Below are 18,362 nucleotides of genomic sequence, written 5' to 3' on the forward strand. Positions count from 1 at the left end.
CATGTCTGAATATTGAACACCCATCAAGACTCCGACCCGTTCCAGTGGGCTTCTGACCAGCAAATTTGTAGCATTGTCTGTCCTGGTCTTTTGTCTCATAATTGAGAACTGTACTGCAACAGTTTGAATTGTCTGATTCATGATGTTGACCTATTCGGTTCTTATTTCTGTCATTGTGGTTTTATGTGTCTCACTGTGCCATTTTAGAAACCTGCTTTGGCTGAAAAACTAGCATTTATGCATTTGCATATGCAACGCATTTACACTATTTATTCTTGTGTTGATTTATGTGCACTGTCCCAATAAAATAAATAAATTTAAATATATTTTTCATACAAAATTCTTCATGGGCATTTATAGCTCACGAGCTACTGATTAATCTACCATTTGCCAACACTCAGACAATGGATGCATACACGATATACGATTTTTGTAGCGCGTGTGTGTGTATGTGTGTGTGTGCATGCATATGCAACAGGAGTGCAGTTGTTCTGAGTTGTCTGTGGTCACAAATGACATCAACAGATGCTTAATCAGACATCAGTGCTATCACTCTGATCGCGCATCATTATTGTCTTGCAAGAAGAGCGACAGGTTCGTTATGCATCCTCGTTATTAACGCAGTATCACGGGGCCAAATCCAGTGTGCGCATTTTCCGGTGGAGAGAGTGACTGACATTTTCCTTCTACACAGCCTGTTAATGTCTGTCCATGAGTTTGACCTTTTCAGGCTATCTGCATTCAGTCAGGTTGGTTGATGGGAAGAAGCGTTGTCAGTTAGTACTGTCCGTCAATCAACTGTAGGGCACTCAAAATGCTGACACATGCACGCACGCACGCACACACACACAAACACACACTACATGTCATGCTGCTACATTCAGAGCCCCGGGTTGTGACTGTTGGTCTAAAAAGAACGTCAAGTGAATATTTATATTAATGCACTCTGGCTGTTTTTAAAATATTAATGTGCCAATTATTCATCAAGCGCAAGCAGGCCAGGACAGCGAAGGGTAAAGGTGCGATGGCAAAGTCACTACAGCAGACAAATATTGTGCATTCAGCTCCACACGCCGCACCATTTGAGCAAAAATAAATAAATAAAACCTTGAAACCAGATGTCAGAAACCAGAAGAGAACGATATTTTTGTTATTCTACATCATTAAATACTTATAAAACTGGAAGAAATATCGCAAGATCATTGTCAGGTCAGTGTTGGTTGTGCATTATCCACAGAGAGGCAAGCTTTACTTCAGAAAACATGAATCTTGTAATTAATAATTCAGTGTAGTCATCTTGAAATGGAGGAATGTCCCCCTTCCTTTTGGGCTCTATCCAAAGCCCTGGAAGAAAAGTCTCAGCACTTGGAAACTAAGGAGGGACATTTTTGGAAAGTTATTTAGGGCGCAGCGAGCAAAACAACTCTTGGTGGTTGAGAGTACTGTATATAAATGACATGCAAAAAGGTTAATTTGGATATAAACCCGAGCCTGCCAAAAAAACTTGAGAAATGTATTCAATATGAACACAGGCGACAGTACAACAACATGAGATGAGGGAAGAAAAATGGAACTGCAACAGCAAAAAATAAATACATAAAATAAAATAAATGGCCGGCAGAGGCAAACATGCTGCAGATGGTGAATTTCTACAAACACATGCAAAACCAAAAACACATAAACACATTAAAAAAAAATGCTGCAGGAGAAAAACGCTACAAACGCAAACAAAGTGAAAGCACAAACTTACAAGTGAATGAAGTGCAGCGTATTTTATTGCCATGAATTGAACAATGATGATATTTTATATGAAGTTAATGAATGAATCAGACCAACATTTCTTACTCCGCTGTGCTTTTCATGAGAAAAACACACACGTTGTGCTCTGCTTTTCTTCTTTGATAAATACACTGGGATGGAAATGCTGAAGAAGAAATGATCACACGTCTGCCTTGTTATTTATTGAACATCTTTGTCAGTGAACAAAAAACTACTCCTCCGCCCCCCCAAAAAAATCGCTTAAAAGACTGTTGACTTTTTAATTATTAAAAAAAAAAAGGTATTTTATCTGGGGCAAAAAAAGTGCTCGCCCAAAATTCTGACAACCCCCAATAAATAAATAAAAAATGTTGAATAAAACAAAAGGCGGCCCGGTAGTCCAGTGGTTAGCACGTCGGCTTCACAGTGCAGAGGTACCGGGTTCGATTCCAGCTCCGGCCTCCCTGTGTGGAGTTTGCATGTTCTCCCCGGGCTTGCGTGGGTTTTCTCCGGGTGCTCTGGTTTCCTCCCACGTTCCGAAAATATGCATGGTAGGCTGATTGGACGCTCTAAATTGTCCCTAGGTGTGAGTGTGGGTGTGGATGGTTGTTCGTCTCTCTGTGCCCTGCGATTGGCTGGCAACTGATTCAGGGTGTCCCCCGCCTACTGCCCGAAGACGGCTGGGATAGGCTCCAGCACCCCCCGCGACCCTAGTGAGGATCAAGCGGTACGGAAGATGAATGGATGAATAAAACAAAATGATTGCATCCTGTTCCGGGCTGGCATGGAATTGGCTGGCATCAAACACATTTGGTAAATGTAACATTTTCTTCCCAAAATCCAAAGTCTTGAAAAAAGCTTGCTCGCTTTGACGATGCAATATTAATGCTTGAATTGTCTGATTCTTTCATATCCGTCCAATATTGATAATTGTGTGAATGGTAGCTTTTGTTTTAAGGTAATTCTCATATGACAGTTCAAAGTCTTTTCACTGCTTCAAAATCATGAGTGCAACGACAACCTGCCATTTTAGAAATCTAAATATGTAGATATTTATATACATTTCTTATTTTAAGGATGTCATGAAAAAAATAGCAAGAGGTCGAGCAGATTTTCATGACGATCTTATAATGAGGCAGGGGAATGGTTGTATGTGTCCTTTCTGGAGCAAGGAAATAACATCCCTCTGTGTTAGACTGTGGTCAAAAATGACATGAAGGCGGACAACGGAGGACAGAGACGGCTGCCATAAAAGCATATTTCATATTGCCTGGGTGGCAAGATGTAATGGAGATGGACATATTGGATTTATTAAATTAAACTCATTTCCAAAATCTACAAATATCATCATGAGGGAAAAAGGCATAGCTAAATTTTCAACACTGCACATGTGAAGATAAGAAAAGCAGGAATCAGGGAAAAAAAAAGGACTACAGCCCTATGGTATATGATTTAGAAATGCATGACTCACACTTACCGTCACTGAGGGTAAGGACAAATTAGATTTGATTGTTGGAATGAGATCAAGTCAGCACTAATCCCTCCTGTTAATAATGTCTTCAACAACAAACCTTAACGTTTAACATTAACAGATGGATATACAAGTAATCCGGTCTAATAATAAGAGCGATACCGGATTTATAATGCCTTATCGTTGTGACTGAGTCACCCCCCCAACCCCCCTTGTGAAGGAAAAATAAAAAATTCAAATACAGTATTTGGTTTAATGCTATCATGGAGGCAGCACGAGGATGGATTGTTATTGACTTATGGGAAATGTTTGTATTAAAAAAATCATCACTCATTCACATTTTTCACAATTTGAGGCAATGTGTATATATATATATATATATATATGTGTGTGTACTGACAAAATGGATTAATGGTGAGGGGGCATGGTGAGCCAGTGGTTAGAATGTCCGCCTCAGCATGCAGAGGTGCAGGGTTCGATTCCGGCTCCGACTTTCCAGAATGGAGTTTGCATGTTCTCCCCGTGCCTGTGTGGGTTTTCTCCGGGTATTCCGGTTTCCTCCCACATTCCAAAAACATGCCTGGCAGGTTAATGGAAGACTCTAACTTGTCCCATGGTGTGATTTTGAGTGTGAATGATTGTTCGTCTATGTGTGCCCTGTGATTGTCTGGCAACCGGTTTAGGGTGTCCCCCCCCGCCGACTGCCGCTCCAGCACGCCCGTGACCCGTATGAGGATATGTGCATTAAAAAATGGATAGATAGATTAATGGTGAGTATATATCGTATATATCGTTGGTGTCAGGAGGAATCCATGTTCTTCCAAAATCAGCATTTTTTAGAAGACCCCAAAAATGACATGGTGTTTGGCAAGTTCCACTATTTTCTGTGCAGTTCACAATTTTTCCACCTTGGTGGATGTCTGCACTCCACTGAGCGACCAATGGTTTGTTTGCTGCAGGGCATTACTACCAGGCTTCATCAATGTTCTGCCCCCTTTCACTGTCATAAAGTGTGTCTGTGGGGAAATAAATAACGGCCAGGATTCGAATTGCTCACTCTTCCCTCTCCCTCAGTATTCCCTTCCATTCCTTCCCCGAGCAAACAGGAACAGATCATCTGGTCAGAGATTATTGTGAGATTAGTTGGGTCTGAGGTAGGTTCTGTATTCACACTGTCATGTGGCGAGAGCCAGAATGTGATGCATGATTATTGGGAGGTTGGTTACAGTGACTGAATGTCGGATGACAAACGAACAGTTGGCCAGTTCAAGTCAACTACAAAGAAATAGACTGACAGATGAGACAAACACAATCACAAACGGGGGGTGGGGGGGTGGGGGGCGTACAGACTGACATGAGGCCTGATCTGCAGAGCACATGGCTGAGAGGTTGTTGAGCAGTCTGACTAATATTTATCTACAGACGGCAGTTGAAAAAGCTCCTGCGTTGGTTATCATATTTTCTACAAACCAAAGAGCTCTCTGTCATTTTTCAGGTTGTGCTTCATGTGAAAACGCAAGCCACAAGCATTTAGCTTCCATTTCTTCTATGCATTTTTAAAGAGAATGCACCATTTTGTAAATACATCATGTTCCATATTTAATGATTTTGTTTTTTTATGATGGGATACAAGACTCAACAACCCAACCATGCTAAACATTTAAGATGAGCTGAGACGAGGAGGCCAGGAAAACATTTGAAAGATGATAAAAAAAGATGCTGATTTGGGAATGTGTGTGTGTGTGTGCGTGTCTGTTTGCACTCACGTGTATGTTTACATCACCGTCATTCTCTTATGGTTTGGAAAGAAAGCCTCGATTGCTTCGAGTGTCTCAAGTGGAGTGAAAGCAATACATCAGCTGCTGGTGCGTAATGAAATAAAAATGATGTAGGAGCTGTTAGAAGTGCATTGGTAGACAGCACCACAACAATTGATCAAGGCAAACTAAAAGTATATTTTTGGAACAAATGCACATTTTATTGCAGATGTGTCACAGAGTTTGTCAGGTTTACCGAGAGTTATTTCTTGCCCTCCTGAAATTTGCATCGATTCCTGATACAAACTTGCAACCCACATAGTGAGTTGGAAAGTTGATATCTTGTTAAATATAAAAGCATTTTACTGACCAAAATTAACCAGCTTGGCATTAGAGCAGGGAAAATGAGCCATTGACTCATCCAAAGCCTTCCAAATTACACCACAATGCGTCATATCCGCAATCGTCATTCAACCATGTGCTCTAATTTCTAAAATGGTCTGAGTGCCTATGTAATGCGAAAAAAACAATCCACTTTGCTTGTACGTGACATTCCGTTTGTTTCAACCTTCTTTCTTGCTACAGCAGGTACTCAGCAGACAGATTTAGCATATACGGTATTGGCTTATTAAGATACTGGTGTGCATTTATCACAAGGTCAAAAAGAAAATCCCAAGATAAGAATCTTGGAGTCTTGCAGCTCTGCTTCAAGTGGATGTGTAAATGCACATCTGTTCCCTGCAAATTCTGCCCAGTTAGCTTTAAGGGTTGACAATGTGCCCAGGAATTACCAATAAATTTGTCACTGCTATGGTGGTGATTCCAGGGGATGTTGTCGATTTGTGTTGGTTCGTGTGAGAAGTCTAATTTCCATGATAAATGCTTCAAGATTCATAAAGAATTTTACACACACACACGCGCGCGAAAGAACACTCAAGCAGAACTAGCAGAAAAAAAAATACAGAATGGTTCATTACTGAAAAGAGGCGAAGGATAAAACCTGCTATAAAGGAACTCGGGTCTTTTTTTTTCTTCCAGTTGATTTCAGCCGCCAATGGTCTCACAGGTTTTACATGGCTCCAAGTATATAATGGGCAGGGAGCACACACACACACACACACACAGGGGAAAATGTCAGTCTCTGTCAAGCAGAACAGTCTGACAGAATCAATTAGTAAGATGGGATAATGGGGAATATGGCATTAAATTAAAGTGACAGTTTTCCCCATAGGCACAGTGCTCTCGAGGACATTAAACAACTAAAACAAGAGTGTGTGTGTTTGTGTGTGTGAGTGTGTGTGTGTGTGTGTGCGCGTGGATACACGATCTGGACGTGTTTACATTATTCTGCGTGTGCATGTGTGAGATTCGGGATTTTAACTGACAGTGGCATGGATTACTCAAATCAAATCACCACGCTCTAACCTTTGTCTCATTCTTGGAATTAAGATGTCATTACCGAAGCCAACCCAACCAAAACAATGCCGCGCGTTATGCGATGTGTAACAATTGTGTTCAATCACCTGGCATTGTTGCGAAAACACTCCTGAACAATGGACAATGGTTGTTTTAGTTGCTCTTGCCATTTCGCCCACACATACCTTTCATGTTTTTGTTTGTGACCAACAGGTGGCACTGTGGGGCTTTTCCCCTGCAGCTGCACACCTGTTGGTCGTTAGATAATTAGCGGCTTTAAAATACTCCCAGCCCGAACACTCGGTGTCGGGTCATTGTTTGCTCTTGGCTTCTGCCATGTTTGTTTCAGTCATGTTTAGTTCATTGTTATGTTTTCGCTTCAGTCATTTTTTGGTCATGTTTTTGTTATTGAGAGTTTTTAGTTTCTGCCTTGGTGTTTGTTTGTTCCTTTGGAATCGTTTTGTTTTCAAGACTTTGTTTTGGATTTAGTTTTCTGTGTTTTATCAATACACTTCTTCAAATACACCCTGCTCGTCCCTTCTGCCTGCTTTTTGGGGTCCACCACCACCTTGCTACGTGACAATACCGTACACATGACAACCCAACTTCTTGAGATGTTGAAGACGTTATTAAAAAAAATATATATATATATATATATATATATTTTAATCTAGAAAACCCGCATTACACAACTGCTTCAAATAGGCTCTTAAATTTATTAACATTTTAACTTCGTTGTTTGATCTTCGCGTTGTTGACTCATAACATGACGTGCACTTTTCAAATATTTTGGCTGCACCAATTGTCAATAATCTGAACATCTGCATAGCCTTGCTGCTCCCGAGGGATTTGTGAGATTCTAATACCAGTACCAAGTCCCCGCGGTCTGGTACCGGACTGGGGACCGGTGGTTGGGGATTATTGTTATAAAGGAAATTATATCAGTCATGAATTTGTTGCATTTAGGTATCTTTTTGTGCTATCATTCATTACTCTGTTGGCTGTCAGCTTTCACACCAAATCAGCTTTCCATAAAACAGAGACTTTGTACCACTGCTTGGATTATACAGGTATAATGTTCACTATCAAGTCCTGATAACTTTGTTGCTGTGAATTGGGAATTTCTCCATTGCGCGACAAATAAAGGTTTTCTTAACTTATAAATTCTTTATGGATCAAAATCAAATTATCCATATGTGTCTGGAAGCTTCTTACGACAATCTGAATTACAGTGTACACAATTTGTCGTCAGAATATTCTCTTCCAAACCCAAGTTTCATTTAAAAACGGTTCATTGAGAACCGTGTATCTTGTATACTGCATGTGCACTATTTTTACTTCACCAGTGAACCAGGAGATTAGTGGGATTAATGTCACTGCGCTGGAACAAATTGTTTACAATAGCTTTTTGTGAATAGCTTTAACTCTGCAGTGGGAACACTTTTCCATTTGTCTTTCTGGACAAATCAAACCCGAGTCCCCTCTCCAATCCACAGCTGAGACAAATTATGGCAGGAATAAGATTTGAATGAGATTGATATCGGATATCAGTCTGATATCAGACTAAAAGAAAGTGATAGGTCTACGTCCAAAATCGCCGATATTAGCACTCAGATTCAAGCAGTGTATTGTATTGCTCCTGCTGATATTGTATCAGATTGCTATCAGTATCATACAGTAGTGTAGGCTACCAATATTGGTATTGTATCAGAGGTGACACCTCTAACATGAATTGCCAAAAGGCCCGACTCAGAATCAGTTACCGGTAAAATAGTAATTATCTAGGTTGTAATCTACTGCAGTGAATGTGATGTGTGTTTTGTGCAGCAATTTGCCTTAGCATAGATCTGAACCGATCGACAATGGAGTACAATGTTTGGTGTAATTTATTCTGTTTGTCGATTCTGTGTGTAGAGAATGGAGAACAAACATCTGCTCGTATCTCTGTCTGGCTCTTTTGGTATTCAACTCTACTTATAATGTAGACTGGCAGGGAGAAGTTATAAATTTATGAACGGAAACATTCCAGAAATCAAACAATTGTACAAGCTACTTTTTTTCAGGAATTAAATGTGAATGTGAGGCACATAGTGCTTTATTTATTTATTTGCGAAGCTTCCAGACTTATGTTGGCTTTATCAAATCTGTAAATTAATAATATAATCTCTCTGTAAATATTTGAAATCAATTGCATATATAAACAATGCAACGCTGCACCACTTGAATCCAAAAATCAAACGCCACATAAATCCTGTGCCAATAGTCTGTCTGGTATGCAAATTCAGTTTTTAAACAAACTGCAATCACAAAACCAAGGCATTAATTTAACCCTGTTCAGCCATCAGGGTTGTTTAGAGATGATGCAATGAGTGCCGGAGCATCCGGCTCTATCCCGTTAATGCCTAAAATATGTGTGTGAGCACGAGTAAAAGCCTGTAGGTGGCCTTTCAACCTGATTGAAATGGAATCTTACCCATCTTTGACTTAAGTGAGTGTGTGCCAGGGATACTATAGTTTTCGTTACAGCATTGTTATTCCGTTTTCTGTATTTTTTTTAAATTTGTTTGTTTTAAGTCGTTCTCATGGCAGGCTTGTGTTTTGTATTTTGTTTTTCCAGTGTTCCCCTGCAAGTGTTTTTTTTTGTTAATACGGTACATTTTGTTCAGTACTCCCTGGGTCCACTACCACCGCACACACACGACAGATTTGCTTAACAAACAGATCAGTTTGGAACCACAAGTACTTTGTGGCTGCAAATTAGTATGCTGTGGCCACGAATTAGCAAATTGTTCTATAACGTGGGCACAATTTGTTTATCTTCCCCCGTATCATGTCAGGGGTTCTTTCTCTTATGTTTGGAAATAAGTCAGCAGCAAGCAGATCATTTCACCTCATACAAAGTATAGAGTGTAATGCGTTTTACAGTTACGATTTTTAGCTCGGGTGTTTCATATTCTTCTTCCTTGTGCCACTTTTAAATTGAAGCGACTGTCCCTCCAAAAAGGTCTCTGCACATTCCAGCCATCAAGTCCAGTGTCCTTGACCTTATAAACACATTAGACTGTATAAGAGCCAGACAGGACAATTTTCTCCCTGCCTTAGGTTGTCAAAGTAAACTAATCACATGCCAAGAAAGTGTGCATGCAATAAAGAACAGTTGTCAACAATAATGAACTGAAAAGAACGGTTAACAATTCAAATTTCATTCATCCGGGTCATGAAAATCCACAGAAGTTGAATTGAAGGCCAAAGTAAGAAGTGAAGAGCTTTTCATTCCATTTTTGTTGTGACTTAAATTTTGTTGAAATTTAAGTTCCATAATGGAATTAGACTGGAACCCTATCAAGTTTTGCTTTTGAAGCCTGGACACTGGATTGTTTAGATTTCACATTGTTGTGCATAAACCACACTCAGGACATCCAATACAGAAGATACGGTATCATAAAACGGATTGCAGCAAGGCCACCTTAATGCGTCAATTGTAACCAAAACTGAGGCACCGTCTGCTCCTCTACCTCAGTTGGTTTGTGGCCTCTGCATGTCCACTTCACTTAGTGAGTAATTTTTATCGCAGCCCGCTTTAAGAAACACTAAGGCGCATTGCTAATTCGGCGACCTTGAAAAACCAGACGGCAGAAAAATGTGAGTTTCTTGTAAATAGGAAAACTGAAACTTTTTGTGGGAGAGGGGGCGGGGCTGAAATTTCATGTACTGTGACCACATCACTCCCCTCACTTTAAATGCATGGATAAATCACATTCATAACTAAATAATTTAAATTAATAATTTAAATTAAGAATAATCAAATAGCCAATCTGTATGATGATCACAGGGCAACGGTACTCACAGAACCTGGTGCTATAGCTCCTCGACCCCACAGCTGTGCAGCCAAATACAACTCCCCATTTCTCCAAACGAACCCATACAGCATTTGTATCTGTTCACACCTGTTGGTGTGTCATTTTTGTCAACAGGAGTGGACGCTCCCTAAAACATATTTGGGTTATATTTTCACAAGCATTTGCCAGATTTAATACCCATTCATCAATGCAGTCGATCCGCAAATTGTCCATGGCTCATCAAGCGCAGGATGTAGAGGGCAGTTCCAAAGAGAGAAAGAAATGACCGAGAGAGACAGAGAGAGAAAGAAAGATGGGAATGGATTGATTTAAAATGAGGCGTGGAAAGTGGGGAGAATGTGTTAAATAGACTTTAAGAGAGAATGTGGATTGAAATATAGAGCATTTGAGTGAAAATAAGAATGGGAATGGATGCAGTGGATGACATTTTGGGGGAATGAGCTGCACTGACACCGGGGGAAGTGTATTTAGTTCCAATGGTGGATTAAAGCCTAATTTTACATCAATCTAAGTGGGCCATAGGGGGAGAGAGTGAGGCTGAGGCAGACGCTTGTTCATGGCTTAAAAGTCTTGTACAGGCTGCAAAGGCTGTTTGATTTCAAGTTGTGTTCGATATACAGCGCAGGTTTTGAAGAGCTCAGAAAAAAGCACGTTTCATTCAATACTGTCAAGTAGTTTCAACAGGCATGTTTAAAATTCTACTTGGAATGCATCTCCAGTCATGCCGCTGTAACTCAATACCGTACGTTTGTGGAATCATTTTCTGTGGCTGTGTACTTTACATTGCCTTTAAAGCATCATGTGTTATCATCAGTTGATACAAATAATGTGGTTGCTATCATTTTTGTTCAAATCTTTACATTTGTTAATTACTGAACCCTTCTAACTCGCGTGTATAAGGGCATTTTTGTTCTGTTTGTGTTTGGCTAATCTGGGTCAAGCAGGATTTCATTTATGGCCCAGTATGGCCCTGCAGTAAAATGCGAAAGTAGGATTAGAGACTGGCTAATCTTACATTTCCGAGCAATAGTGCTACAGCCTGGGATTTCACTGGCATATTTTTCGAGTTATTGAGACAGAGTGACTGTCAGTTAATTGTATTAGCTGATTTAGTTACTTTAAATAGTAAATGTGAGCTTTCCACATGCTAGGAGATTAAGAAGTGCATTTCTAAAGTTAGAGATTCCTCACACTTTTCAGATTTGAGAGACGTGCATTAAAATCGGATTAATTTAAAAACACGATACCTTATACGAACGCGCTGGCGAAAAATACACGTGTTGAATAGTACAGAAATAAATGAACATGTGGATATAAACTGGAGTCCTGGAGAGTATAGATATGAGCAAAATGTAGAAAAAGAGGTATAAGAGTTATAAATGAAATTATTCTTGGACTTTCACCATGATTTGAGTTATGTCCACTCAGAAGGCTTTTCTTGCATTTTTGTCTTTGGAGGGTGACTTCACAAGGGGATGAACATGTCATATTTAAATGCCATTGATTTGAAGTGCAAATAGGTGCAGTAAATTTCCCCAGTTTGGGACAAATAAAGGATATCTTATCTTACATAACATTACTTCTAAAGTTAAATTGGATGCTTCATAATATACAGTAAAAGCATTCATGAGTCAGTGTTTTGGTTTTTTTTCAATGTGCATAGCCTTCTCTCCATTATTGTACACACAAACAAATTCATTCTAGCGTCATTGCTTACTTTTCTTTCCTTACTGCCGAACCAGCTTCTTATATCAACTTTCAGAATTATGGGTGTTTATTCCCCTTGAAAGGCAGCGACTGTATTCCACAGCATTACCAAAATGACCAGAACATGCAATAACATCATTAACAGAAAAAAAAAGAAATAAAAGTAGCTATCCAAAATAACGAACAGAGAAAATCATTTCAAATTTCTTCCAGAGGAGGGGATATCAATCTATTCTGGTGGGAGGGATGTGTGGGAGATGGTGTTTGATTGTGGGCTTGTTTCGCCTTCAGAGACGAGCCAGACTCTCGTCTTATCAGTTGTATAAACAGGCCCTTTGTTTTGGGATGGTGGCACACTTTGGGGAATTTTGGCAGTTAGTAATTTCATCCACTGCTTATTAAAATTAATCCCATCGCTTTGAAAAATATAAGTATGTACAAACGTATTAAAATAGACTTAAAGTGCTAGAAAAGGCAGCAGGCAATAGATACCACTTGAGATATTACGGTGTTTAATTTTTGGCGTTATTATCACTGCCTGTAGTATTTTTTTTTTTTGAGCATTCCCTAAAATTGTTCAGAACTCAGGCAACGATTGAAGTCAAGATGAATGAAGCGCGGCGATTTTCATCTTGGGAAGTTGGTGCCTCGCTCATGTCTTAAAAGCTCATTTAGTGGTCCGAGACCCTTTGTGAGGACTCCCAACAGCAGCTTGTCTCCATGGAGCTGAGCAAGAGTTTTTTTTTTCCTTCTTGCCCTTTTCTCATTATTCCCTCACCCTCGTTTCATCTTGGCTTTTGCCCTTCAACACTCCTTCACTCTTTCCCTAACTTCTTCTGCTTGTATCCCACCTTCACTCGCGGACTTCACCCACTACTTTTGCATCTTCTTATCCCCGCAGCTCAGCACCTATATATTATGGAACTTCTAAAGAATGGACGCACTGTGCCGTTCTGAAGTAAGCGACAGTTGTTTAAAAGATGTGTTTTTTTGCAAATTTAACAAAAAGAAGCGCAAGAAGAATCATAGCATCTGGTGATCATCCTGTGGGTATATTTCCTTCAAGTCATTTTTTTTTTTTTGGAAATATATTTAATTGTTGTGGTGGATAGTACTGGATGACAACTTTATCTGATGAATCTTGTTCTTTGCAGTTTAAGGCTTATAGTCAGTTTGCCGAATTAACTGTAAACAAGCCAATGCCCGTGACACTTGTGGGTAATAATGGATGCATTTTTTTTTTGTATTGCGTTACAATATGATAAGAACACTGAGTTGGTTTAAGAAGCAATATTCATTTCTCTTGGTCTATGTGTCTGTTTAACTTCATTCATTCATCTTCCGAACCGCTTCATCCTCAGTCCCGGGGGGTGCTGGAGCCTATCCCAGCTGTCTTCGGGCAGTAGGCGGGGGCCACCCCAAATTGCCAGCCAATCGCAGGGTACACAGAGACAAACAACCATGCACACCCACACTCACACCTAGGGACAATTTAGAGTGTTCAATCAGCCTGCCACGCATGTTTTTGGAATGTGGGAGGAAACCGGAGCACCCGGAGAAAACCCACGCAGGCCCGGGGAGAACATGCAAACTCCACACAGGGAGGCCACAGCTGGAATCGAACCCGGTACCTCTGCACTGTGAAGTCGACACGCTAACCAGCGTCCTAACGGGCCGCCCAACTTAACTTCAACCCTTAGCAAAGGCAGCCTAAATATACAGTATATAAAAAAAAGACAATTGGCACGCTACTAAAAGACGAGAAAAGGTAAAAGCTTTTAACAGACAAGATGAAACGTCGATGTAAAAACTCCCACTGATTGAAAACCCATAATCCTAACCCCATTAAAAGAAAACCATGACAATATAATTTGCGATTATGCATAAAGGCTTGCATATGTGTATTTTTAGAGTGGTTCTTGGAATAAAAGACACAGAAAAGAAACCAGAGAATGGATTTGGAGCACAAGCGCATGAATAATAGAGCGATCAAACAAAGGGAGTGACAGTGAATGTTTAAAAAAAAGATAGAAAGGGACACAGAGAGAAGCAGTGAAACCAGTGCTAGGTTTCATATCCAAACCAACAGGAACAGAATCCGTCTTTTCCGTAACATACAACCCTTTTCTCAAAGCCCATTATCAATACCGCTGTATGCTACAAGTTAAAAAAAATACACGAAAGAGGTCATACTTGCTTATGTTTTTTTGAGAGTTGTGGGAGCTAAGAGAGATAATCTATTATCCTTATTTACCATGCAAATCCTTTTTAATTCCTGAAACCCTTACTAATGTGTCATCTTCTCCTCCCCTTGTACGCTCTTTAAGATACATCATCTTCCCTTTCGTCCTCTCTCTATCTACTCTCTTCGCATTCCATTTTTGGCACCCGCATGCGATGCTCAGATTCATGAACTATTTTCTAATCCATCCATGAGGGTCTGACGGCTGGGTAGGTGCTGGGTAGTTAATGGACATATGAGTAGGGAGCTGAAGGGTTACAGTAGCGGCGGTCATGTCACTGGATAATTCAACATCGATTTGGGACGATGATGAATACAGAAGCAAGGTGCAAAACAAGCGGATTTATGGCTTTCTGCTGCGTTCAGCAATCCTCCAAGATCAGAGAGGAAATGTGAATGCAGGACAAGGGAGATGAAAGTCCAAACAGATGAGAAGCCACGGAACATGACTGAAAAGTATGGAAAGCCGACCGCCAATTGAAAGGAGAACACACAGGGAGAACGAGATGTGTGAGGTGGGAAAACTGTTTGAGAGGAAACATCTTCTCGGCAGGGAGTGGAAGACACACACAATGAGCGCACTAAAACACACACAGCGTGCAAAGTAGCCAAAAATACAACACTGTGTGTTCACGTTGGTTTGTGCATGTGTTCCTTATTTTGGCTTAGGTGAGCATGAAGTGAGTCACGTTGCTACATACCAGGAGAATTCAAGAAGTACATGTGATTTGTGTGTCTGTGTGAATGGATCTCAGTCGTCCTCATGAATCTGCAAAATGGACAAAATATCGGACTACCCATTTAACGTGGCTAAATGTTTCCTGACAGTCTTTAAAAATGAATGAAAATGGGCTGTAACTCATATCCCCCGCTCATTAATACAAGTCAAGAATACTACATGCAACTCCCGACTGTACACTGACAGAAACATTTCCCCCCCCCCCACCACCCCCCCCCCACACACACACACATACACACAGACAAACCACAACACACATCCTCGACTTCATCGTCAGCGCCAACGTTATCCCCTTAGAGACCAAGTTATCACCCACCAGCACACATGCATACACACTCACATACAGATGTCACTGGTTTTAATTAACATCACCACTTTGGGCAATGCAATGCGGGTGGATTTCATGGAAGACTGCTCTCAGCAGCGCCTGCAATGTGCACAATCTACCACCGGGAAGTAATGTGAGCAGTCCGGATGAAGCCCCTTGCTTGCAAAGCAGAGGAAAGAAGATACCTTGACCTATTTGATGCTGTGCCTGTTCAGTTTAAGAGTCATTAAGATTTGGTCATTAATAAGGAAACTTTTTATCTCTTATCAAAGAAGTTGCTAAAATAGAACATATCTGATACATTTCATTATATCGAACTCTATTTCATTAGGAGTCTAGAGCATACTTGGATTATAACTGGTTCATATTCATCATATAGAATTTATCATAAGTTCTCGTCGTGCAGTAATAGGGGTTAATTTCACCTTCATCAATTCATCTTCCTGTACTAATTTGTCGTGCCTCTATCTGTTTGGGAGTCGGTGTTGGTCATGGCTGTAACAACCTACAAGCGTTTTTTTTTTTTTTTCATCTCAGACTGACATTTGCATGAATTGTGAAGAGTAACGGGCAGAGTGTTGCTGGAAGCCACAAATGTGATGTGACTGGACTACTCGTCTCAAAATGTATACATTTATATTTTTATTCATATGTTCATATACTAGCGGCCCGGTAGTCCAGTGGTTAGCACGTCGGCTTCACAGTGCAGAGGTACCAGGTTCGATTCCAGCTCCGGCCTCCCTGTGTGGGGTTTGCATGTTCTCCCCGGGCCTGCGTGGGTTTTCTCCGGGTGCTCCGGTTTCCTCCCACATTCCAAAAATATGCATGGCAGGCTGATTGAACACTCTAAATTGTCCCTAGTTGTGAGTGTGAGTGCGAATGGTTGTTCGTCTCTGTGTGCCCTGCGATTGGCTGGCAACCGATTCAGGGTGTCCCCCGCCTACTGCCCGGAGACAGCTGGGATGGGCTCCAGCACCCCCCGCGACCCTAGTGAGGATCAAGCGGTTAGGAAGATGAATGAATGAATGAATGAATGTTCATATACTGACCAATATTGGAGTGACACAGAGTTTAATAGGCCTTATTAAAATGTATCTGTTGTTTTCAAACTCACAAATTGCATAAAAGACGACTCATGCAGTGGATTAATGTCACTGGAGGCATTGAGAATATCCTGGTTCAGCCTGTTAGTATGGCTTGTCACATTTCTTGTTTACACTAGGTTGGTGAAACCACACGACCACATGACCACACACACACACACACACACACACACACAGCTCTATCTCTTGAAATGGAATGGATTTTTTTTTCGAGGACGGAGATTTAGAAAAAGCCTATCCACAAAATAACATTCTTTCAACAAATAGTTTACGTGTCCATTTAGACAAATACACAATGGCTATAGCAACGTTGTCCTTTTTCAAACATTCTGAGAGAGAGATTATATCATGACATCTGACTGTATTTGTTTCAGCAGACAAACAAACCACTGGACTCATGAGGATTTTCGGTTTTGAACACCAAAATACGATATCCATGATTTCATGTCCTCTCTGCGCCATGACACTTTTGTCCCCTGCCATCTTTTCATCATTCTGCTAATGGATATTGAGCAAAGACAGACTCCAAAAAGGCTTCCATCCTCTAATGCAGTGGTCCCCAACCAATGATCTGCGGACTGGTACCGGGCCTTGGCCCGTTTGGGACCGAGCCGCAACGAGACAGACCTGCGACAGACCTGCGAGCTGTGGGCAAACTATGGCCCGCGGGCCAAATCCGGCCCGTTTGTCTTTTTAATCCGGCCACCCCTGCTCTAGCCCGTCAGACTCCTCCTTTTAACCTTGGTTGGAAAGTTAAAATAAACAGAATCCATCAATAAATGAAACCAATAAAAGAAGCAGTGAATGGAAAGTAAGAGTAAAAAATGGACCAAATATACATAGAAACGCGGTTTTAGCAGTTTCATCAATTGCTATAAATGTACTCAGCTCACTGAAATCAAGGCAATTTTTGCCTTGAGCCGCGGGTTGCCGACCCCCGCATTAAGAACTGAAATGCCCAGACATTTAGACATGCAGACAGACTAACCTGTACACCAGTGTGTCATCCCCTGAGCTGTTGTACTGGACCTGGAACATCCTGACGCCTGAAATAGTTGTTTGACTACTCCATCTAATGAGGGCAGAGTTTCCTGTCAGCTCCATCAAGGAAACCTTGCGATCTCCTGCACGGGTCTCATTGTTTGGCATTAAGACTTTTGATGAGGTTAGAATGTCAGAAGGAGCAGGCTCTCTGGTCTCCGATGGGTCTCTGCTACGGCTTGTGCTGTTTGCCAGATGGGGCATTGGTGTAACGAGCAGTTCCACTCGCCCTGTTGATTCGCCCGCCGCGTTAGAGGCAATGCAGGTGAAGTTCCCTGCATCCTTCAGAGAGGTGACGTTGATCTCCAAGCTTCCATTTGGGAAAACCAATATTCTGAAAGAAATCATGAAGAAATATTCAAATGTTTGTCCTCCTCCATGCGTAACTGTTTGTGAAGAAGGAGGGCACAAAAATTTATCTTTCATTCATATTTGCAAGCAGCCAATCATTTCCAGCCCCTCAAAAAAAAAAAAAGAAGAGCGCATTACCCGTGACAGCCAGTCTTCACGGTTATTCAAAGCCTGACTTTTTAAAAGCAAGGTAAACCCTGTAATTTGCCCATGCCTCAGTCTATCTCAGCTAACATTTAGTGGAAAGCATTAATTAACATATTGAATATTGTTTAGTTTACAGGGCGCATCCTCTATGTCGGTGTTTTTCAAACACACGGCACACCGGAGATATTTTCAGGTGTGCCGTGGGAAATTATTCAATCGTGTGCAGTCTATCGCCTGGCAGAGTAATCAGGTAGTTCTCTTCCATACCGGTAGGTAGCAGCAGTAGCTAGCGAATGGCCTTGTGCTTCGAGACAAGCGAAGCTTCTGGCGCTAGGAAATACAACGAAAGCTATTTTTCATTTGGATTTACTTTTACCGGAGATGCAATCGGAAATGGAGAAGAAATGAATGACTGCGGAACATCTACAACCTTCTGAACCTC

General features: G+C 41.0%; 1 protein-coding gene across 5 annotated transcripts in view; it reads right to left on the reverse strand.

The window, feature by feature from the left end:
• The window catches only part of zgc:172282 (leucine-rich repeat and fibronectin type III domain-containing protein 1-like protein), a 77,818-nt gene that overhangs the window by 8,855 nt on the left and 50,601 nt on the right, over positions 1-18,362 (reverse strand). For all 5 annotated transcript variants that reach the window (XM_052077766.1, XM_052077765.1, XM_052077764.1 and 2 more), the window contains one exon: positions 17,370-17,756. In XM_052077766.1, coding sequence (XP_051933726.1) covers positions 17,370-17,756 — 387 coding nt within the window. The remainder of the gene's footprint in view (positions 1-17,369; positions 17,757-18,362) is intronic.

This window comes from Hippocampus zosterae, chromosome 10, assembly GCF_025434085.1.
Source record: "Hippocampus zosterae strain Florida chromosome 10, ASM2543408v3, whole genome shotgun sequence".
NCBI classification, from domain to species: Eukaryota; Metazoa; Chordata; class Actinopteri; order Syngnathiformes; family Syngnathidae; genus Hippocampus; species Hippocampus zosterae.